Source organism: Zonotrichia albicollis, chromosome 14 (genome assembly GCF_047830755.1).
Source record: "Zonotrichia albicollis isolate bZonAlb1 chromosome 14, bZonAlb1.hap1, whole genome shotgun sequence".
NCBI lineage: Eukaryota > Metazoa > Chordata > Aves > Passeriformes > Passerellidae > Zonotrichia > Zonotrichia albicollis.
This window is the reverse complement of record NC_133832.1, coordinates 2,100,857-2,124,394: the sequence shown is the minus strand read 5'-3', so window position 1 is coordinate 2,124,394 and position 23,538 is coordinate 2,100,857. Positions and strand designations below refer to the sequence as shown.

At 49.4% G+C, this 23,538-nt stretch overlaps 1 protein-coding gene across 2 annotated transcripts; it reads left to right on the top strand.

Annotated features, from left to right (window-relative positions):
• Positions 1-1,223: 1,223 nt before the first annotated feature.
• LOC102063794 (SLAIN motif-containing protein-like) lies at positions 1,224-23,511 on the top strand. Of its 2 annotated transcripts, XM_074551868.1 has the most exons (9): positions 1,225-1,412; positions 5,015-5,678; positions 13,994-14,127; positions 16,877-17,026; positions 19,624-19,764; positions 20,356-20,673; positions 21,402-21,539; positions 21,619-21,916; positions 22,521-23,511. In XM_074551868.1, the coding sequence occupies exons 2-9, from the start codon at positions 5,035-5,037 to the stop codon at positions 22,585-22,587; spliced, it is 1,890 nt and encodes a 629-aa protein (XP_074407969.1). In that variant the 5' UTR covers positions 1,225-1,412; positions 5,015-5,034; the 3' UTR covers positions 22,588-23,511. The 2 variants fall into 2 exon arrangements, with proteins under 2 accessions (XP_074407970.1, XP_074407969.1); XM_074551869.1 differs by lacking the exon at positions 16,877-17,026 and having other exon boundaries at positions 1,224-1,412.
• The last annotated feature ends 27 nt before the right edge of the window (positions 23,512-23,538 follow it).

Here is a 23,538-nt window from a genome sequence, read left to right as displayed (position 1 = left end):
CCAGATTATTTCACATGAAATGAAATAAATAAAGGGCATGAAATGTGCTGGTGGAGACTGAGCAGAGGTGGAGGCAAACCCATGCTGGCACTACAGCTCCCATGGTGGCACAGGCACCTCTGCTTTTGGAAATCCCATCTTCTGCACAGACCAAACATCTCCAGAGCATCTGAAAATTAACAGAGTGACAAAATTAAAATTAACACTAGCCCAGCTGACACCAGGACAGACCTTGAGCAGTGTCAGTGCTGGATGTGGTGTTCAGGCCAAGTGGTACAAAAACGAGATTCTGCTCATAGCACATGGCCTTGGTGACTGCCAAACATCCAACGCTTCTTATCAGGAGGTGCCAGAGGCTGTGTGTGGGTCCACCAGGCACATCTGGGAGGAGGATGTCAAAGAATGCTGCTAGTTTTATTGTTCCTTGATAAAACTGTCCTGAAGAGACATTACACGCACCAAAGCTTTGGGAGATCCCAGCTAAGCTGTATTTTATGCATTTTTCTGGATCACATGCACAGGGAGAGACCCTTTCCCCCTTCACTCATCCCTTCCCTATTCAGCCCTTTCCCCCTCATTTGCTCCTCTTCCCCTCTGCCTTCCCCTCTTCCTTCAATTCATTTTTTTGCCTCCATCCCTTTCTTCCCCCTCACTCTCATAGCCCCTCACTCACCCCATTCACTCTCACTGCCTTTTCCCCCTTTTAAACCTTTTCCCCTCATTGATCCCAACTCCTCTTCCTCCTCACTCACTCACCTCCTTCCCACCATCATTACTCCATATTCTCCTCATTCATCCCCTTTTCCTCCTCTCACCCCTTTTCCCTCACACACCCCCTTTCCTCCCTCACCTGCTCCATTTCCTTTTCACCCTCACTCCCCTTTTCCCCTCACTTGCCCCTTTCCCTCACTTACCCCCTTTCTGCCATTACTTACCCCTTTCCCTCTCACTCCCTTTCCCCCCTTTTAACCCTTTCCCCCTCATTAACCCCCATTTCCCTCATCCATCCCTTTTCCTCCTCACTCACGTCCGTATCCCCCTCACTCCGCTCACCTCATTCCCATCATCACTCCCCGCTTTCCCCTCACCCATCCCCTTTTTCCCCTTCTCACCGCCGTTCCCCCCTTGCCCTGGCCCGCCCTCTCCCCTCACTCCCGTTCCCCTCACCGGGGCTGCCCGCGCTCGCTCCCGGTGCCGCCCCCCGCCCGCCGCCGCCTGAGGCGGCCCCGCGCAGGCGCAGCGCCCCCATCCCCCGTTCCCCACACAGGGGCGGGGGCGGCGCCTCCCGCCGTTCGCGGGCCGGGCTGAGCCGCCGGAGAAAGGCGGCACCGGCACCGACCGGGCGGGCGCCCGCCCTCCGACCGACCGCCCGCCATCCGCCTGTCCGGCCGTCTGTCCATCCATCCATCCAGGTACCGTCCGAGGGGGGAGGTGCCCGCCGCGCTCGGCTCTGCCGCGCTCGGTGCGGACCGGCCGCGCCCGTGCCCCCCGCGGGGGTCGCGTCCGCCGGTGCCGCACAGCGCGCTCCCCCATCGCGGCCATGGGAGCGCGCTCAGAGCCCTCCCCAGAGCCTCAGCCCGTCCCTTGCCTCACCCCCCGGCTCTCGGAGCTGCACGGAGCTCCCACAGCCCCCCGGCCATCACAACCCCCCGGCCTCTCAGAGCCCTCTCACAGCGCTCATGGCCATCACAGCCCCATGGCCCCCTCACAGCCTCCCCTCCAGCTCTTCCAGCCCCACGGCCATCACTGCCCCCCAGAGCCCCCCGCGCAGTCCCACGGCCATCAGAGCCCCCTCACAGCCTCCCCCTGGTTCTCAGAGCCCCCGAAGCCTCCCCAGAGCCTGCACCCCCCATAAGCCCCATGGCCATCATTCCCCTAAGACCCCCTAAACTCCATGGCAGCCCCTCCACAGTCCCTCCCCAGCCCCTGGAGCCCTCCGAGCCCCGGCCTGGCAGCCGCGGGGTGAGGGGACCGTTACCCTCGGTGAGACACCCGGATGTCTGCTCGGCAAACTCCGAATTATTGTCTCCGACCCGCTCACGGCTGCCGCCTTTTTGCCTTCTTCCAAACGTGTTTTATCTCCTCCCCCCGTTACACGATGAAATTAACTTTCACAGGTTTGTATCTCTTCCCCCGCATGTCTTTGCTGGGGTTTGTTTTTTGGGTGGTTTTTAGGCTTAGTGGTTGTGGGGAAAGACTGAACGCTCTTCAGCTGCTCTTCCCCCTCAACGTGTGTTTTTTCCCTTACGTGAGGTTTTTTTGCAACTGCTCACCATTGGAAGGAAACGGATTTTTTGGGTGACCGATCTCCTTAATTCCCTCCTTGAGCCACTGTTTCGCTTGGACAGTGGAACTCCTGGAACGCTCCATCCTCAGAGCTGCTGAGCTTTGGGATATCTCTGGGAATCACACTGCCCCTTCCTCGGAGATCTCCTTGGAAATCACACCCGAGGGGATCCTGTGGCTTTGGAGGAGTGGGAATCCACGTGAGGAGCTTTTTGGCACATGGGTGGGAATGGGATTGCTTGGTAACTCCACAGTAAATTTCCCTAAGCCAAAATGCCTTCAGCAGTGCTGCTTGCAGGCACAGGTTTGGAATATGGGTGGAAAGTGTTCTCTGTTCACTCCCAGCTCTAAGGGCTGTTTGTATTTTTTTATTAAATTGAGTGGAAGTTGAAAATCTTACAGATAGCAGACCAAAATAATAATAAAAATCAAGTATAAAAACCCCAACAAAACAAAATGTATTTTTAAAGAAATGTACCCAGCTGTTGCTGTTACAAGTGCCTAAATAATAGAGAGATGCTGAGGTACCCATGGGGTGTCTGTAACCTTGCTTTGTGTGACACTGAGTTGTTGTGGTTTCCTTTTCCTGCTGTCACTTAAAAACAGATGACATTTTCAGGCAGCAGAGAGAGGAGGAAGAACATCCACAGCCACAAAAAGTCAGGGTTTGATTGCAGTTGTAACAAGTGCATCAATTTTTCAACTTTGAATTGGCTGTGTTGACTCACTCCCTCTTCTCTCAGTCTGTTTGCCCTCCTTCTGCAAAACAGAGGGGACCGTTACTGAAGGGATTTTCAGTATTGGGGGTTTTCAGTGAACAGTCAGATTGGAAATGAATGTGCCCAGTGAAACTGAGAACTCACGTAAATCAAGTGGAGGGGAAAAGCAGTGTTTGCCCATGTTGTAAAACCAGTGTGAAATGCACTTTATGGTTTTTTGGCTTAGTGGAATGTGTAATCTTAAGTTGGAGGATTTTTTTCTTTTTCCTTGTTTACACCACTCTCTTTTCAATTTTAACAGGAAAATACAGCAGTAAAATCATTATTTAAGCTTATTTTCATATACCACAGTAACTGCAGTTCCTGTTGTTACTTTGGCATAAGGTGATACAGAATTTTTTCCAAGTGTTTTCTGCTTTTCCAGGATAAGCCTGGTAATGAACAAAGGATGTTTTCACCATTTTCTTGACACTGTTGTTGTCTGACGTCAGCACCTTGTTAATGATGTTTCCTGACTTTGCTCCATCAAGTATTTTGTTGGTAAACACATGGAAACTAAACTATTGTGGGGGATTAAATCAGCTTCCTTCTATTAAACTCATTGGTAGCAGAACAGGTGCAGTTCAGAAAGAGGAATTTGTGGGCTTTGCAACGTTTCACCCTAATTTCAGTCATTCTTGTTGGGTTTGGATGAAATTCAAACACCTTCTACCCCAGTGTATTTAGAAAAGCCAGATTTTTCAGTGTGAATTCCATTGCCTAAATCTCTCGTGGCTGTGCTATGTTTGGTGCATCCCAGTGTAATGAGAAAAGCCAGAATTTTCAATGTTAATTCCATTGCCTAAATCTCTCGTGGCTGTGCTATGTTTGGTGCATCCCAGTGTAATGAGAAAAGCCAGAATTTTAATTCCTCTTTCCTAAATCTCTCGTGGCTGTGCTATGTTTGGTGCATCCCAGTGTAATCAGAAAAGCCAGAATTTTCAGTGTCTAATTCAGTTTGCCTAAATCTCTGGTGGCTGTGCTGTGTTTGGTGCATCCCAGTGTAATGAGAAAAGCCAGAATATTAATTCCTCTTTCCTAAAGCTCTTGTGGCTCTGTGCTGTGTTTGGTGCCTTGCAGTGTAGTTAGAAAAGCCAGAATTCTTGGTGTCTGATTCCATTGCCTGAATCTCTCGTGGCTGTGCTGTGTTTGGTGCTCAGTGTAATTAGAAAAGCCAGAATTTTCAGTGTGAATTCCTCTTTCCTAAATCTCTCATGGCTCTGAGCTGTGTTTGGTGCACCCCAGTGTGTAATTGAAAAAGCCAGAATTTTCAGTGTCTAATTCAGTTTGCCTAAATCTCTCATGGCTGTGCTGTGTTTGGTGCACCCCAGTGTAGTTAGAAAAACCAGATTTTTCAGTGTGAATTCCATTTGCCTAAATCTCTCATGGCTTTGCTGTTTGGTGCATCCCAGTGTAGTTAGAAAAGCCAGAATTTTAATTCCTCTTTCCTAAATCTCTCGTGGCTGTGCTGTTTGGCACACCCCAGTGTGCAATTGAAAAAGCCAGAATTTTCAGTGGCTAATTCAGTTTGCCAAAATCTCTCGTGGCTGTGCTGTGTTTGGTGCACCCCAGTGTAATTAGAAAAGCCAGAATTTTAATTCCTCTTTCCTAAATCTCTCATGGCTGTGCTGTGTTTGGTGCACCCCAGAGTGATTAGAAAAACCAGAATTTTCAGTGTGAATTCCATTGCCTAAATCTCTCGTGGCTCTGTGCTGTGTTTGGTGCTCAGTGTAATCAGAAAAGCCAGAATTCTTGGTGTCTGATTCCATTGCCTAAATCTCTCGTGGCTCTGAGCTGTGTTTGGTGCTCAGTGTAATTAGAAACACCAGAATATTCAGTGTGAATTCCATTTGGCTAAATCTCTGGTGGCTGTGTGCTGTGTTTGGTGCATCCCAGTGTAATTAGAAAAGCCAGAATTTTAATTCCTCTTTGCTAAATCTGGTGGCTGTGCTGTGTTTGGTGCCTTGCAGCGGAAGCCGTGCCCTGGAGGATGGTGGTGCCCGGGAACGCCCCGCTGATCCCGCAGGAGCCCGCGCTGGAGCCGGCCCTGGGCAGGGCCGCCCCCCAGCACTCGGCCATGGGCCCGGAGCCCCCCGAGGAGCCGGTGGGCCCCGAGGTGCGCAAGCTGCGCGAGCTGGTGCGCAGGCTGGAGCTGGACAGCCAGCACGGCAGGAGCAGGAGCCTGCTGGGGACAAACGGGCCCGGGGTGGAGAACCGCGAGCCCGGCCTCAACGGGATGGAGATCAACAACAGCATCAACGCCATGGCCGAGCAGCAGGAGCTGCAGCTGATGGCGGATCTGCACAGCCAGCTGAGCAAGATGAGGCAGGAGGAAGGGGAGAACAAGTTCAGAAGAGCCCTGGATGCCCCAGTGCAATACAGCAGTGCCCCCGAGGAGGTGTCTCCCAACGGGCAGAGCCACAGCAACGGCCGGTGTCCCTCGCCTGTGGACGCCAGTGACAGCGCCGAGCTGCTGGGCAGCCTGCTCATGGCAGGGATCCACCCCCCGGCTGCCATCCATGAACAGAACCCCACTGAGAACCGTGCAGACCTAGAGGGGCTCCCCAGTCACGCGGATCTGGATGAAGTCAAAGTGTTAGAACTGGAAAATGGCCCCGAAGAGGAGGATTGCTGGTAGGTACCCCCAGGCCTGGGGGAGAGGGGGGTGCTGTGGTTAGGTGAGCAGTTCCTTTAAGGCTATAAACTGATTCCTGTACAGGACTTGGATTTGTAGCAGCAAGAATGCAATTCTCATTAGTGACTGTTCTTATTTTTATGTCCATTGGGCCAGACTATTATGTTTTAAAAAATAAGTTTACCTGTAGGTGCTGGTTTTTCCCAATCCTTCCAGCCACTGCTGCAGCTTCCTTTCCCTGTAAGTTTAGTTATATATAGCACATGCAGATGAATGAATAATGCAGCTTTTAAACCTTGTACACAACTGTCAAATACCATATTTTAATAACAATTTTGTCAATAAGAATCCTTAGACCATCTGGAATTGGTGGCTTTTGCTAGGACCTGAGGGACAAACCATTCCCAGCTCCTGGAGGCTGTTTCTTTCCAGTTAAGCACCTCTTTTGTTCAGAGACATGAACTGAACCAGATCAATGATGTAATCCTGAACTGACCCGACTCTCTGGGACTCTCCCCTCCACCACCAGCCTTGTTTAGAACTTGTTTGATGAATCAGTACATTAACAACCTTTGGAAGGGCAAGGGGAATGTAAAATTTAAGGCTGATTCCAGCTCCTGCAATAGCTGGGACTTGAGGTTTTACCCAGAGTTGTTAATTTGCAAGGAAGGAAGAGCCTTAGGGCTCTGCAAATTGGGTTTCAAATTTGTGTAGCCAGATTAATCTGGCAGCAAGGACAGGGCTGCTGAACACAGACCAAACCTTCAGCTCCAAACATTCATTAGCTGTTAGAAGGGAAGGTGAAGTTTTTGTTAATGGAGTGGAGCTCAATGAGGTCATGTCATCAGCTCCAGCCTGAATTTGAGGTTACATTTAAAACAGGATTTTTTTTTTCTTTGCAAGTGTACTTTTAAAACCTGATCACTGGAACTCTTCAATATACCTAAATAGCATTTTGAGTAGATTTCTTACAAATAAATAAGTGAATATATTTAACAGGTTACATATGGAAGACTGGCTTTATTATTTCCATGCTAATGGGAGCAGCCAGGTTTATATTCACATTTATAGAGCCTGTGACAGGGGAGAGTCTTCAAATTCTGTTGAGTGTCAGAGGCTGAGATTTACCCAGGCAGGGGATGCTGCCCAGTGAACCAGGAGAGATTCTGTGCTCAGGAGCTCTGTGGGGCCCTTCTTCCCCAGGTACCCTTCACCCTGCTCCTTGCAGGGTCCTTGTGCTTTGTCAGCTCTGTTTTATGCCAGATCTGGCTGGAACAGGGTAACCTGTGACAAAGAGGCCCCTGAGGAGCTGGGTAAGGGTGGTGATCCAGGGCACTTGTGCAAGTGCTGTTTCCATAAATTATCTTTGATTGTGCTGCATCACTTCCATCTGTTCCCTTTTCCCCTTGTCAAACAAACCTGCTGAAACAGGAAGCTGCTTTTAGTGGTGGCTTCTTGTTCTGGAGCTCGTTCTGAAAGTGGGGAATGAATCCTGTGTACAATCAATAGTGCCTGTGCTCACTGCCAGATATCCCAGACTGTCTCCATGAACACCTCCCACACTCAGCCCCTGCAGGTGTTTGTGCTTTCCCACAGCAAGAACCAGTAAACTGCTTGCAGGGGAGGGAGGGTTTTCTTAAAGCAAACAGGGAAACCCAACAAATTCCTTTAATTCTCTGTGAATTTAGGATCAGCTCTAACAAGGTGGTTTTGCTGATGGGGAAATTTAGTGCTGCCTGGATTGAGCAAATCCAGAGGGAATAGCTGAGTGTATTGTGTATTTGCAATCCTTTTTAAAATATTGTCCATCCTCCTTCCCTGGAAGGAGGATGGACTGGAGAAGGAATTCTTGCTGTTCTCTGCAGGGGCAGGTGGAGTCTTGTTCCTTTCTCTGTTTTGGAATTGTTCTCTTTCTTCAGCTGGAAGTGTCAGCAGTGTGTGTGCAGCTCTGAGGTTGTGTTTTGGAGCTCTGTGAAACCCAAGGCAGGATTGTGTATTTGCTGTCCTTTTTAAAATACTGTACATCCTTCTTCCCTGGAAGGAGGATGGACTGTCAGAGGGTTTCTTGCTGTGCAGATGGAGTCTCAGTCCATTCTCTGTTTTGAAATTGTTCTCTTTCTTCAGCTGGCATTGTCAGCAGTGTGTGTGCAGCTCTCCTGGTTCAGCAGCTCTGAGGTTGTGTTTGGAGCTGTGTGAAACCCGAGGCAGAGCCCACTCCCAGCTGCTGTAACTCTGCCCTGGCCTGCCTGGCCTTGGCTGCTCCCTCAGCTGCCTTTCTCAAATAGCTGCTCAAAATTGTAAATATGCTGGAGAGCAGTGCCATGGAGCTGGGCTCTGGCACTGAGCAGCTCCTGAGCTGTTTTGGGAAGGTTTTATCCAAGTTCCCCCTTACCCAGGGAACAAACAGATCTGCTGCTGATAGCCTGACACTGGTTGTGTTCCCCAGTGTTTGTCATGCTGGGGTTTTTCCATGGGCTGGGGACAGGAAGGAATCCCTGGCACTCAGGTGAATCCCTGAGTTGCTGCTCTCATTCCCAAAGTCTCTCTCTCAGCTGAAACTGGGTCATGCTGTCTTCTCCTCAGTGCTGAGCTGTCTCTGCCTGGATCCGTGCTCAGCACAGCAAGTGGGGCCCTTGCATTGGTGTGTGCAGGGGCAGGAGCGTGCTGTGCTCTCAGAAATGCCACTGCAGGACTTGCTGGGTGTGCAGCTCTCAGCCTTAGCTCTGTGCCCAGTCACCTTCTTCTACATTCATGTTTGAGTCTTTAGTTCTGTGTACTGGAGGAAATCATTGCAGAGATAGGGAGAGAAATTCTGGGGAAGTGAGGGAAAGTTTCATATCCAAGTGAGGATGTGATGCTGCACAAAATCCAGGGATTCTCCCAGTGCCTCCAGCCTGGGGAGAAGGTTACTTACAGAGTGTCTCTATAATCCATTTACACCCTTCACAGCTGTGCTGTAGCTTCCCTGGGATCTCTCCTGGCCACAGGCTGCTGCTGACAAGATCTGCACAACTTAGAAACAGCAATTTGCAAGGTCCTGTTCTCTCAGACTGATCATTTTATCAGGTGTGGTTTTATCCCTGTTGCATTAAATAATGCACAAATGACTTCTCCAAACCTTTCTGTTTGAGGTGAGTGTTCCTTGTGCTGGGTGCACCTGCCCTGCTGGGACATCCCTGGGTGCAGGAGCTGCCTCAGAGCCCACAGTGCAGCTCTGTGGGAGCGTGCCCAGCCCGGCCCTGGGGGCAGAGCCTGCAGAGCGATGGGACAGAGCCTGCCTGAGGCTGGGAGTGCTCCAGGCTGTGCCTCCTGCTGCTCACACCCCTGTGCAACGAGGGCTGGGCAGGGAGATCCTCAGTGCCAGAGGGGTCTCTGTGTGTCCGTCCGTCTGTGTGTGTCCGTCCGTCTGTGTGTGTCCCTCTGTCTCTGTGTGTGTCCCTCTGTCTCTGTGTGTGTCCCTCTGTCTCTGTGTGTGTCCCTCTGTCTCTGTGTCCCTCTGTCTCTGTGTGTCCCTCTGTCTCTGTGTGTCCCTCTGTCTCTGTGTCCCTCTGTCTCTGTGTCCCTCTGTCTCTGTGTCCCTCTGTCTCTGTGTCCCTCTGTCTCTGTGTCCCTCTGTCTCTGTGTGTCCGTCTGTCTGTGTGTGTCTCTGTCTCTGTGTGTCCGTCTGTCTCTGTGTGTCCCTCTGTCTGTCTGTGTCTCTCTGTCTGTGTCTCTCTGTCTCTGTGTGTCCGTCCGTCTGTGTGTGTCTCTCTGTCTCTGTGTGTCCGTCTGTCTCTGTGTGTCTCTCTGTCTCTGTGTGTCCGTCTGTCTCTGTGTGTCCGTCCGTCTCTGTGTGTCCGCCTGTCTCTGTGTGTCTCTCCGTCTCCGTGTGTCCGCCTGTCTCTGTGTGTCCGTCTGTCTGTCTCTGTGTGTTCATTCACAGCTGCACCCCAGCTGCCTTGTCATCACTGTGGGCTGCTGGCTGGGTCAGGAGATTAATTTAACTTTGGAGCTGCTCTGACTTGAGAACTGATTTTTTGGTGTTTTGTTCAGCAGGATTAGTCCCTAAATAGACATGAGGAAGGGTCTTTGCAGTGTCATTTTTTCATCTCTTTGCAGTTTCTTAGGAATAAAGCTCAGTCCTCTCCTTGGGCTAACAGCAGAATGTTTTTGTGCAGAGTGTTCTCCACAGGGTTTTCCCCATTTTTTCCTTTTACATTTCTGTCATTTCAGAACCCAGATATTATTGTTTCACTGTGGCTTTCTACTCCAGTCTTGTCAGTGTTAGGATTTCTGTTCAGCAGGAGTGTTTAGATTTGAGATTAGCACAGCCTAAGCAGAGTACTAAATCTGAAAATCAACTCTCTGAAGTCTGATATGCAAAGGAAAGGAAAATGAATGTATAACCTGTGTGAAATCCCTGGTTGGAGAGGAATTCAGGTGCCTTTCAGCACTTGAAGGAGCTGTATCTCATACACCTGGATTGTTCTAAGCCCTTTCAGCTGTTTGAGGTCTCCTTGTCCTTGCAGTGTTGTGTGTAACTCACAGGTCTGCAGATCAGTGCAGTGACTGCCATTTTTGGAGCTGCTGCAGCCACTGGTGCCAAGTGCTTTGGAAGATGGAGAATAACCCAGGCTGTGTCTTCAGAAAGGCCTTTGCTTCGTGCTCGGTTTCATTTCCTAATGCACTGCTTCTAGAGCCTTCTGCAGCCTCAATTCTGCTCTTACAATTGATACATTTCTGCTGCAGATCCTCTGCGTGAGCAGGAGCTAAAATTCCCAGATTTTCACTCTTAGAGCTGCTCTGGTCAGTTTTTCAGTGTGAGGATGCTTTTTCTCCATGCATTGTGCAAGTTGAGAAAATTGTTGTGTTTTCTGCATTCTTGGGGTTTGGGGTTTTTTTTACAGCAGGAATTTCAAAATCCAGCAATAGTGGCCATTAACTCCTGTAAATCCTTCTGTGACATTGATTCCATAAGGGAAGTAATATTTCTGGAATATTCCTTGGTTTTACTGCTCTGGGTTATGTCAGAATAAAGTGCAGAGTGTATCACAAATTTATTTGTGAATGGCTACAACTTAATGAAAGCAAAATCCTTGTGGCACTGGGTCCTTACCAGAGATGTTTGTCACAAGATACTCTGTTTTCCAGGGTAAACACAAACATTAGTAAGCAGAAAGTAAAGAATCTTTATTATTGAAGGGTTTCCTCTCAGAAGCTGAATAAAATCTCATTTGTACTTAATAATTTATACAACAAACCCCCAATACATCAAACTGGGAATATTTGCCCAAATGTTTACTTTGTGCATTTTGCATGAGGCCTTGTAAGTATCTAAATAACCAATTTCCATTTGCAGTTTGACAAAAGAAACCATTCAGAGACGTTTAGAGAGAACACCCAGAGTGCTGAGCTGAGGAGCAGATGCAGGCTGGGGCTTGGTCCTGAGCAGGGCTCTGGCTTGGGCTGCTTCCTGCTTCTCCAGTGCTTCTGGGATTCAGTGTTCACCTGGCAAATCCAACAGCCTGGAGGCTGAAAGTACCAGAAAGAAAAATTCTGGGTGTTTTTAAACAAAGCCAAGAGTTTTTAGCTTTTCACACCCCACTTTCCCAAGGTTTTAGCTCGCTGGATGTGAGGCTGGGTTAGGTCAGCCTCTGGTGGGTGACAGTGGTCACTGGACTTTGCTGAGCATAGGAAAAGGTGACTTCTGGCTCTTAATATGTCCAGAGAAATACTCCCATTGACATATTTGAGGGGTTGGTGGTTTTAGCTTAGTGCTGTGCCAGCACCTTTGGAGGAATCAGGGTGCTGAGCCCTTCCCAAAGCTCCTGCAGAAGGAATGTGGGAACCCTGGTGCTGTGAAATCAAACCAGAATTCCTTTTGGTTTAAATTAAGTTGAATCTCAGTGCTCTGAAGAATTGAGCTGTGTTCACTTCATTGGGTTTGGGGAAATTGTGAGAGCTTCTCTTGCCAATGGATTTGTCAGCAGGAAAAATCAGAGTTCTGTGGCAGAGCCCAGAGGATTCCAGAGCTTTGCTCCACGTGGGAAAGGCTCTGCCAGGCAAACCAGGGTTGCCATGCCCAGCTGGGCTGGGAGCAGGGCAGGATTCTCTCCCTGAGCCTGGAGTGTGAGCAGAGCAGCCTGGCCTGCCCTGAGGAGGCTGTTGGCCTCTTTTTTGTCTGATGGTTTTACTGCTCCTTTTGTGGTCTGAGCTGTGCAGTAAATCCAGGCAGAGGGAGCACTTTGCTTCCTGGCTTTGATTGGATTTGAGTGCTTGTAATGCTCATTTATCCATGCACAAATGCAGCAGGGTTGGCTGGGGGGATCTGCCCTCAGAGGTACCTTTGGAGACTCAGCAATATTTGCATTCATTCCTCAGTGTTTATTTTATCAATAACAAATTAGCCTTTGGATTTTTTTATTTGCATTTGGGTTTGTGTAAACCTTGGTGGGGAAGAGCTTCAGTGTGAGTTGTGACTGAAGGGGCTGAGTTTATTCTCTGGAAAAGGTGGCTCTGGCCAGAGGCAGGAGTGGTGTGCCAAAAATAGGGAACAATGTCCTCTGCAGGGAACAGACAGTGTTTTGAGAGCTGTTGCATGCAGTGGTGCTCCATTTCATAACCCCAAAATCTGCCAGGTTTGCTTTCTGCATTTTCTGTTACCCCTGCCTGGATCAGGATGAGGGTCAGGGTCAGGACAAGAGCCAGGGCAGTGGGTCAGGCAGACCTGTACAATATTTTAAATATTCCATTTAAATATCTATTCTATCTTGGCCAGGTGTTGGTGTTACAGCCAGGACACCTGACAGCTGAGAGTCCCACAGTGTTTCTCCTATTTTAATCCTAGGTTTTCAGGAAGGAGTGGGATAATGACTGACATTCCTGCTGATTTACAGCAGTTTTGTTGTGGAAATCAGTGTTCTATGGGTTGGATCTGAGCTGGCTGTGAGAGAGTGAGTAATGGGAGCCAAATGCTCTGTGCACCTTGGCTGGGAGAGAGAGGAGGAGGCAGCTGAAGCACAGGTGAAATCTTAACTCCACCCCCAGGGTTGTTTGTGCTTAAATACTGGAATTTGGCCTGAGGAAGGTGAAATCCTCTGGATCCATCAGTGAGGCCTTTGGGAACACTGTAAATGCTCAGGTGTGGCTCTGGGTGTGTTCTGTGTCAGCTGGGAGCAGCTCCTGGGCTGAGGGAGGTGCTGCTGGGGAAGCAGCAGCTGTGGCATTGTGGGCATGGGAGAGCTCCTGGAGCTGCTGCTGGGGGTGAAGGCTGTGCCAGCAGCTCCTCAGCACAGGGGGAACCTGAGGGCCAAACCTGATGTGCACAAATCACAGAATCCCAGCAGGATTTGGGCTGCCTGGGACCCTGAGGACCATCAGGCTCCAGATCTGTGTTGAATTCTCACTGCCCTCTGCATAAGGATATTCTCCAAGTGATCTGCAAGAATTAAAAACCTTTTGGAGGTACAGAGCTCTGATTTTCTTCCCCTTACAAGTTTTGAATGTGTTGCTGAACAGCAAATACATTAAAAACCAGGGAACTGCTTTTTGCTTTTAAAAATACAAATGTGGGATGTGTAAATAAAATACTTGAGTTGCATTTATAGCAAAGGCTCTTCCAGATTTGACCATTCCTCAGAGGAATGTTCTGCTTGGGAAATCTGATGAAGATGCTGCTTTCCACCCAATCCCTTGTAAATAATCCAGGAGTTTAGGATGAATAAATGTCTGTCCATAGGGCTGATCCTGGGTGTCCATGCAGAGCAGTGGAGGTGTCAGAGATGTGGAGGAGAATTGATCTGACATTGCAGGGAGGATAAAGCACAGCCACACTTCTGCTGTCTGGGAATGTCTGAACCCTCCAGAGAAGGAGAATCTGGGAATGCACCTGGGCTGGCTGGGAGGGCACATCCAGAGGGTTTTAAACCAAAACCACAACTCCTGGAGGCTCAAGTTAGGAGCACCTCACACCCTCACTGCCTCTGAGAGGGGTTTTGGAAGAGGGGAGTGGAGGGACAGACAGGTGAGTATTCCAGCAATTGTTGCAACAGCCTAGGATTGTACCTTGCCTTGCAGAACCTGTGGGTTTCTCTGTGAAGCCATTGATTTTACTTTTGTGGCAGTAAATTTTCTTTCTGAGTCATAATATGCTGTTTAAACCTGAATTTTTTTAATTTGGGTAACTGGTAATTGGTAATCTGGGTAATTTTTAAATTCGGGTAACTACATTTTTTAATTTGGTTCCTCATGGCTACGCTCTAGCAAATGGCACTTTGGTAGTTGTGTGCTGTGAATTAACCAGCATTTCTTCCTTCTCCTTTGAATGCTTGCAAAGGCTCTATGTGTCTCCAAGGAAGTCCATGGATGAGAAGACAGCCTCTCCTCTGAAGTGGTGCCGGCAGGTGCTGGATAACCCCAGCCCCGAGATTGAGGCTGCCTGCAGAACCCTCATCAACAGGCTGGACCAAGGTAGGGCAGCTGCAGCCTCTGCTGCTCTGGGCTCCCTTGCAAAGCTCATTCTGAGCAGGAAAATTGAGCTTAGTGTTGGCAGGCTCTTGAATTTTTAAGTTTTGTTAATATTTAAACATTTTTAAATGTAAGAAATGTGTAGAGGAACAAATGTGCTGCTGGGGAGTGGGAACCATGGCAAACTGTTCTTGCAGCTTCTTTCTGGTGCTGAGTGTTCCTGGTGGTGATGGTTCCTCCTCTGGATATCCTGCTGGATATTCCTGCTGCTCTTACCTGGCTGAAGAAATTGCTGCTGCTCAAAGCTTACAACAATGAAATATTAAACTTGAAGAAATGGTGTCACTTGGAAATCAAGTTTTTCCTCCAGTTTATCATCCCCTAAAAGCATTTCCAGCTGTGGGCTGTGTTAATCCTGAGGGGAAATCCCTGATTTCATGTGCCTGAAATAAAAACCTGGAATGTTGTGTGCAGTGGGGACATCTCAGATCACAGGCAGGGGCTTGGCTTTGGGGCTTTGCTTTTCTGGGTTTTCAATGGTGGGACAGCTCCCACAACAGATGCAGTTCACAGGACAAAAATGAATTTATTCTGCTCTACCTCTGTCCTGCATCACCTGCAGTGCACCTGGGGCATGTCCTGCCTGTGTCAGCCCAAATGGCCCCAGGTTTGTGTAAAATGGGCTGGACCCTGAGGGGCTGGGCAGGAATCAGGAATTGTCTTTTACCTTCTCCAGACTCCCTGTCATGCAGCTCCCCTGGCCAGGACTGCTGCAGCTGCAGGTTTATGGCAGACATGGGTGCAGGTTTGTTGCAGGCATGGGTGCAGGATTATTGCAGACATGGGTGCAGGTTTGTTGCAGGCACGGGTGCAGGTTTGTTGCAGGCATGGGTGCAGGTTTGTGGCAGACATGGGTGCAGGTTTGTGGCAGACATGGGTGCAGGTTTGTGGCAGACATGGGTGCAGGATTATTGCAGGCATGGGTGCAGGTTTGTTGCAGACATGGGTGCAGGTTTGTTGCAGGCATGGGTGCAGGTTTGTTGCAGGCATGGGTGCAGGATTATTGCAGACAAGGGTGCAGGATTATTGCAGACATGGGTGCAGGTTTGTTGCAGATGGGTGCAGGTTTGTTGCAGACATGGGTGCAGGTTTATGGCAGACATGGGTGCAGGTTTATGGCAGGCATGGGCTGCATTCTCCTCTGTCCAGCTGCACTCAGGAATGTTCAGACACAGGAGCTGTGTGTGGAGAGTGACCCTTCTGACAGAATCACTGTTTGGAAGCCCAGGGATGTCCCTGAGCTCTGCAATCCAGCCCCAGCTGGGTCCCCACCTTGCTGTCTCAGGGTTTGTCTCCATGGGAATGCAGAAATTCTGATTTCACTTTAACCAACAATTCCAGCCCTGTGGTTTGGAGTCTGAGGTTGCTGCTTTGGGGGTTGGTTTGGGTTATTTTAGTTTTCATTCTAACAGTGTTTGGCACTGCTTGAGATCTCAGGCTGCTCTTGGGTTTAACCTTGGCATTCCTGATTGGAGATAACTGAATAGGCTTTGAGAACAAACTTCATTTGCTTTCATAAACCATCTGTGCTTAGAAATTTGAATGAAATCTCTTTGATTACCTCTTCTCTCTGAAATGTATCAGGCTTCTGTGGTACTTAGTCTGACCTGGTAGTATTTGTGGGAGAAATAAAAAAAGAAAACTTAATATGATGAATCTTCATTATATTCTTAGCTGATACTCTCACAGTAGGGAGAACTGAGTTCTGTGTGCAGTTGAGCAGCACCTTGAGTATCTCCAGATCATGGTGTGAGTAATTTCCTCAGTGTTGTAGCTGCTCATTTCCACCTCCAGTAAGGATGGGGGCACTTGGCTTTGCCACCTGCCTTATTTTGATTCATTTGTGAACACGTGAGTGTGTGTGAGCTGAAGGAGTTTAATTCAAAGAGTTGGGTTTTATTTATTTTATTTTATTGGATTGGCATTATTTCTGTGGTTTAACACTGTCTTGGTTCCATCACAGAAATCCAGAATAACACACTTGTAACATGAAGTTCAGTGAGCTCCCTAAAATGAGGGGGTGTGATGGTGTTCACAGGGGTCTGAGGATGAGGGAAGGAATGAGGATCTGACTCCATGTTTCAGAAGGCTGATTTATTATTTTATCATATATATTATATTCAAACTATACTGAAAGAATAGAAGAAAAGGTTTCATCAGAAGGCTGGCTAAGAATAGCAAAATAAAGAATGATAACAGAGGTTTGTGGCTCGGACTCTCTGTCCAAGCCAGCTGACTGTGATTGGCTATTAATTAGAAACAACCACATGAGACCAATCCCAGATGCACCTGTTGCATTCCACAGCAGCAGATAACCATTGTTTGCATTTTGTTCCTGAGCCCTCTCAGCTTCTCAGGAGGAAAATTCCCAAGGAAAGGATTTTTCATAAAATGTGTCAGTGACCCCCTGTGACAAGGGGGTGTAGAGGTGGCAGACATTGGTGGAACTAGTCATCCATCCAGCACTGGAACTTTGTGAAATGTGTGAGTTTTTCAAAGGCAGGTCTGTCAGGAGTTCCTCTGGGAGTTCTTCACAGGGGACAAAGGACACGAGTGGGGACTGGGCACTGCTGCAGCATGGCAGGGAGCAGCAAATACCTCTGCTGCAGAATTGAATCCTGTTCTTGATCTTGCTCTCTGTTTCCAAAATAATTTGCTAACCTTTGTGGCTTTTTTGTATTTTTCCTTCTAGCCAGTAGATGGAAAAACCTGTATTGCAGCCCCCTGGCATCTCCCAGCGCACATAACCTGAATTCCGAGGCAGGCTCCTGTAGCAATGCACTAAACTCTCCTGGGCACCTCAAATCGACTAACAAAGCACTACTAACCTGTGGCAGCTCAGGTATGGCATGGCACTGCAGCACTGGGCTCTTTAAAATGCAAGGAGGGGTAGGGATTGGCACAGGGAAAAGTTCTCGTGGCCACTCGTGGTGTTTTCCCCTTTTTGTTTGCTCCCTTCCTCACCCAGGTTTCATTTGTGTGGGAGAAAACCTCCTTGCATTCTAAATGTCCTGTAGTTATTTCTTGGTTTGGGTTTCTCTACTTTCTCTCTATATACATATATATTTATAAATTGTACTAATTTTAAGTGGCTTAAAATAGAAAGCAGCTGTTGGGGCAAAAATATATTGCTCTGGAATAAAGTTGTAGAGTATAGATGTGATCTTTATAGAGTCACTTGGATTCAGTTTTCTGGGGAAGGTTTCTCTTGGGAATATTGATTAATGCAGGGAACAAAAAGCTGCCAAAGCCTCCAGGGTAAAGCCTTCAATTGCCTGAGTGGGAAGCTAAAACAAAATACCACAAGTTTTCCTTCAGCCTTAATTGTGTGTGGGGAAGATTCCCGACCTCAGAGGCAGCTCAGCCCTGGCTCCTGTTGCAGCCTGATAATGCAGCTCCTCCAAAATGCTGTGGCTGCAGCCCCCCTGTGCCTGAGGAGGCAGGAACACCCTCCAGGAGCTCCATTTGTCATCCTTGGTGCAGTTCCTGCTGTTCCCTGCACAGAGGCTTTGCCTCTTGGCTCTGCTGTCAAAGGACTCGTCCTTATTTGGTTGTTTGGTGTGGAAATTGCTAAACCCTACTTTGCATGTTTCAAAACACACAGCATGTTTAACAGTGTCTGCCTCCAAACTTGATGTTAAATGAACATTTTTTTCCCTCTGAAAAAAGAAGAAGGGTTGCCTGTGGCTGTTTTCACAGGTGCAGGTTTATTTTTGAGGGCTGATTTTCTGCTATAAATAGAAATTAACACTTATCTCTGTTTTGCAAACAAAAGGATGCACGTAGGACTGAGGATTTTTGCCAGCTGTGTTCTGCAGGGAAACATCTCTAAGGCAATTTCTTGTTTTTCATATGAGGCTGGGGGCAATCCAGGTTTACTGAGCACCTTTTCACCCAGAAGCAGCTGCTGATGAGTAAAACCAAAGTGGCTTCTGCAGATGTGCTGGGCCAGGACAGGCTCTGTCCTTTCAGAGCATGAGGAGTTCACTTCATCCCAGGTGCCTCTTCCCTGTGCCTTGGGCAGGTGCTAAGATGAGTTTAAAGTTCCCTGTCAACCTGACTGACCCAAATCTTATTTTATTTCCAAGAAAAACCAGCTTTTCTACCCTTCAAATGGAAAATGTTTAACTGACTTTCCCTTTGACAAAGCCCAGATGTGGTTTCTGTTTGAAAACTGAAAACCATCAGCAGCTCAGCTTTACTGATGGAAGAAGGAGCAGATTTTTCCCCTCCTTGGCTATTTTTAACTAGACCTTCAATCTGAAATGCAGCAGCCAAACTAAACAAAGTTGGATTGGGAGTTTTGCCTTTTAGAAAGCTGGTCTCGAGGTCCAGCTGGATTTTTAATCAGTGTTGAATGTGCTGTTAATTACAGCAGGAAACCTGTGCTTGTTCATTCCATCACATCCTACAGGTGCAAGCCCAGCTCAGGATGAATTTATTTCAACTCTTTTCCTGACACCAGAGGAAAGAAATGGGATTTTATAGTGTAATATCCTGACCTGGAGTGTGTATTTGTGCAGCACACACCCAGATGCACCTTTAAGGTACAGCCACGCTTGTGTCACTGTATTATTGCAGCATCCTGAAGCTCACAGCTTTCCTGCCATGTTCTGAGATTTGAAGGCAGGGCACCTCCTGATGTGCAAATAAAGCATTTGCCAGCAAAGCTGAGCAGCCCTTTATTGAAGTTGGAGGGAGACGACCCACCTTGCGTTGGTCAGCATCGACTCCACTTTATTGATCAATCAGTCACCTTTTATAACAGTGTTAATCAAGTTCATGCATATTGCAAAATCTGAGCAAACACACCAACCCCTCCTTATGTTTCCAATACCAAGATTTGGGTTCTCAAAATTATTCTTGCTTTCCCAAAACAGCCAAAGATGGAACATCCACTTGTTATGAGAAAGCTGCCTGAGAACTCTGATGTGCAAGGCTCTCAAGGCCTTCATGTTTGTCACTTTTACCTGTAGTTAAAAATAACCTGAGAACCTCTGCTGTTCACAGAAGCAGGCTGTGAGAACCTGCTCCTCACAGCTGCCTTCTGAGCCATCCCTGAAAAAATCTCCAACAGCCCTTTCCAGCTGTGCTCCAATGCAGCAGGCAGGAAAAGCAGCAGGTTCCCAACATGATTTCCTCAACCAGCTTGGAAGAGAACTGAGTGCTGACATGGGAAACACAGGTGTGAAGTTCAGGTGTAAAATGAATTTCTTACACAAGCACTGACCAAGCTGTTTCCTGCCAGTCAGCCTCACATTCTTGGTTTGAAAAGCACCTGAAAACTGCAGGTTAAAAACCGAGCGTTGGAATTCATCAGTTCTTGTTTCTCACAGCTGGACCTGCAGCTCCCAGCTGCACTGCTGCATTCCTGGGATAGATCCTGCTGCTGCTGGTGGCTTTGGGAGGGTGTGACTGGGTGTGTGTCCCTCTCCCCAGGGTACCTGAGCATGCACTCGGCCCTGAGCTCCCAGTCCTCGGTGGACAGCGAGCTCAGCACCTCGGACGACTCCATCTCCATGGGCTACAAACTGCAGGACCTCACTGATGTCCAGGTCATGGCACGGCTGCAGGAAGAGAGTAAGCTTTGGTTGGTTGGTTTGGGTGGGTGGGCTTTTTTGGGGGGTTTTATTTGAGTTTGGTGTTTGTTTTTAAGTTGCTTCTGTATTGTCAGGCAGGAAAACTTCAATAAAGGCATAATCTGGTGAGAAGCTGTAAATAACCCAGGTGCCACCCAGGCAGGTGTGTTTTCACGGGAGGCAGACTTGAAATCTTTGTTTCCACCTTTGAAATGTTGGTGGGTGCAGAATGAATTAAACGAAAAGATTTAACCTCTGAATGAGACCCCCATTCCTGTAGATTGGACTCCTGTACCTACTTAACCTGCTGGATCTTGGCAATGTCCAGTCTCGGGTGGGATTAGGGAGCACTGCAGGTCCCCTGAATGGTAACTGGGCTGGAATTAAGCAGTGCTGTAATTAAGCAGTGCTGTAATTAAGCAGTGCTGGTGCAGGTGATGCTGTTCCTGCTGATGGATTCCGGGTAGGACAGGTGTTAACCTGACTCTCCTTCCAGAGTGAAACAAATCACTACCAAAGCATTGCTTTGGAGTTGGGGCTGTGTTGTTGGGGTTGGTGGTGCCCGTGTCCCCAGTGTCCCCCGTGTCCCCAGGCCTGCGGCAGGACTGCGCCTCCAGCTCCGCCTCCGTGTCCCGCCGCAGCTCCAGCGCCTCCCTGCACTCGCTGCGCCGCGGCACCTACAGCGACCAGGAATTCGACACCTACAGCCTGGAGGACGAGGACGACTGCGACTGCTCGCTGTCCCTGCGCAGCGCCCACCGCTACTCGCCGTCCCCGCTGAGCTCCCCGCGCTGCCAATCGCCCTCCTCGGGCGCCGAGCTGGGCCGGGCCGCGGCCTCGCGGCTGCGCGCCCCGCGCAGGGCGGTGCAGAGCCCCATGCAGGAGCGCCTCAAGTACGCCAACAGCGAAGGTGAGCGCCAGATGGGACAGGGACGGGCTTCTGGCACACACGGGTCCCGCTGCAGGGCTCCGGGCTGGGCAGGGAGCTGGCCGTGCTGGGTGTGAGGTGCTCAGGGACACAGGGGCTGGATCGACAGCAGGATGGCCACGGCACCAGGGCAGGCATTGCCCCCTCTGCTGGGCGTACCTCGAGTGCTGTGTGCAGTTCTGAGCTCCTCACTTCAAAACGGACATTGAGGGACTGGAGTGTGGCCAGAGCAGGGAATGGGGCCGGAGCACCAGGAGTGGCTGAGGGAGCTGCAGTTGTGCAGGCTGGGGAGGAGCAGGCTCAGAGGAGACAGCACTGCTCTCTGCAGCTCCTGACAGGATGGTGCAGCTGGGTTGGGGTTGTTCTCTTCTGCTCTTTCCCAAGTGAAAGGACAAGAGGAGATGCCTCAAGTTGCACCAGGGGAGGTTCAGGTTAGGTGTTAGAAACCCTACAGAAGTGGTCAGGCCTTGGAATGAGTTGCCCTGGGAGGTGGTGGAGTCACCATCTCTGGCTGTGGCTTAGGGGTGATCATGGTGGTGCTGGGTTGATGGGATGATCTTGAAGGTCTCCTCCTTACCCTGTGGTCTCAAAATCACTGCTATTTACTGGAGGCTAAGAGCTAGGTACAGACTGCTGTGCTTTGAGGTGCATGGGTTTCTGCAGAGCCTCAGAGCAGCAGCAGCAGGGGGCTGAGGCTGAGTTTGTTGCAGAGGAGCTGAGGCACAGCATGCCCAACCTGGCCCGCAGCAGCCTGCGCGCGCTCGAGGCCGTGCGCAGCAGCCGCAGCCTGGAGTCCGAGCTGCAGGTGCCCAGCAGCCGCATCCCCAGGACTCAGCAGCGGTCAGCAGGTCAGTGCCTCCCCTCCCACCCCCCTGCTCTCCCTGCTCCCTTTGGCCAGCCCTCAGAGGTGCTCTTGTGTCCCTGCAGGTCTGACTCCCAGCAAGCTCAGGTATTCCTCGGGGGCCGCGCAGTCCCCGCTCACGGGGCGCCAGCCCAAGGCAGCCGGCTCCCTGCTGCCCGGCCGGCAGGTGGGGAAGCCCTGCAGCTACACGGCTCCCGCCCCCCCAGTGCGCAAGGCACAGCTCCACACGGGCTCTGCCAGCAGCAGTTGCACTTCCAGAAGCTCCAGCGTGGTCACTGTGGCCAAAGGCTCTGCCCTGAAGGCGCGGCCGGGCGTGGCAGGGCTGGCCGTGCCCAAGGGAAAGGCACCGCCCCCGGCCAGGAGGTGAGAGGGGTGCAGAGCTCTTCGGGAACTCCAGGCCGTGCAGTTCATGGGTGAAAGCAGAGCATGGGGAGTGGTGTAACAACACTTGAAGTTTTTGTTCTGGTTGCTGGTTTTTTAAGAGCTATTATGCTACAATTCATTATTGAGGGAAATTAAATTGATTCAGAGTTATTATGGTATGACTGATACCAGACTAATGAGCAACCAGTGCTTGTTGACCTTTAATGTCTCATTAGAGCCGTGCAGTAATCCGTGGCTCCTTACATTGAAATCTTTAAAAACATGGAAAAGGGAATTTTAATCTTCTAATTTATATCAGCACTCTACATACCTGATTATTTTCCACGTGTTCAGTTGTATTTGCATGGAAAAATATTTCTCTTGGACTCAGTGATGGGCTGAAGTCACAACAGTGTTAATGTGGCAGATATCAGTGTTTAAGCATCCAGTAACAGCCACTGAATTTCTTAAAGTGCCTCAAGTTGGTGTTTGCTGATGCTCAGGGTGTGCCAGCAGCACTGCACCATGGCAGGGGGATGTTGGTAACCCAGACCTGCAGGGCTGTTCCTGGAGCTGTCCCTGATGTGTTGCTTTGTCCCCCCAGGTTCCTGCAGGCAGCACAGACCCCCCAGGCCCCCGAGGACGACTCCTGGAAGGATGGGTGCTACTGAGAGCCCAGAGCACCTGTGGAGCAGATCCCAGCTGGCTGGGCATGACCTCACTGTCCCTGCAGACTGCTGTACATATCCCTCATCCTGTGCTCTCCACAGCTCCCACCTCCCTCTGCCCTGCCAGGAGCCGGGGCTGGGACACACAGCTCCCACCCTTCACTCAACCCTGAGTCTTCCCAGGAAGACTGGAAAAGCCTTATTTCATGCACAGCCCAGCTGCAGCCCTGGGGAAGGTGTGTCACCATCCCCTCCCAGGGGTGCTGCACAGCTGGGGTGTCCTCAGTGCCAGAAGCAGCTCTGAGCTGGTGCTGTGGCAGAGCTCGTGGGGAGTAGAAATAGTGACATAGGTGTTAGATTGGAGACTTTTTAAACCCAACCTGATGTACTCTAATATTTGTCTGGAATTCAACTGGGTTTGGTTTGTTGGTTTTTTTTTTACTCCTGTATAGAATGTATTTCTGCTACTTTTTATTGTTTGGTCTAGAGCTGCAGCAGGTTTTTATAACTGTAGAACACTGAGCTGTTGTATCCAGGTGTCAGCACAGGTCACTGAGGAGCAGTACACAATATTTGTGTGGGTGTGAACAGGCAGGGACAGGGATGCCAGTTAAAAACTGCTGGGCACCAGCACCTTACCTCAGCTGAGTCAGCTCAACACCACTTAAGAGTAAATTTTTAAAAATCCCCTTCCCTCACAACTTTGTCTTGAAGTGTTGGAGATCTCAGCTGGTTCCCAACTGCCCTTTTGTAGAAGTTTTCTACTGTCTCTTAAGGATTCTGTTCCAGTGTCCTTTTCCTCAGCAAGTGCTGGATGCTACAAATACAGTCTTAGTCCAGGAAATATGCACTGATAGCAATGTTCTCCCTGCCATCAATGTGACTTTGATAGTGTAGTTTAATAAAATGTTATGGTGCTGAACTAGATCTGCTTTATTCCAACAGTGAGTTCTG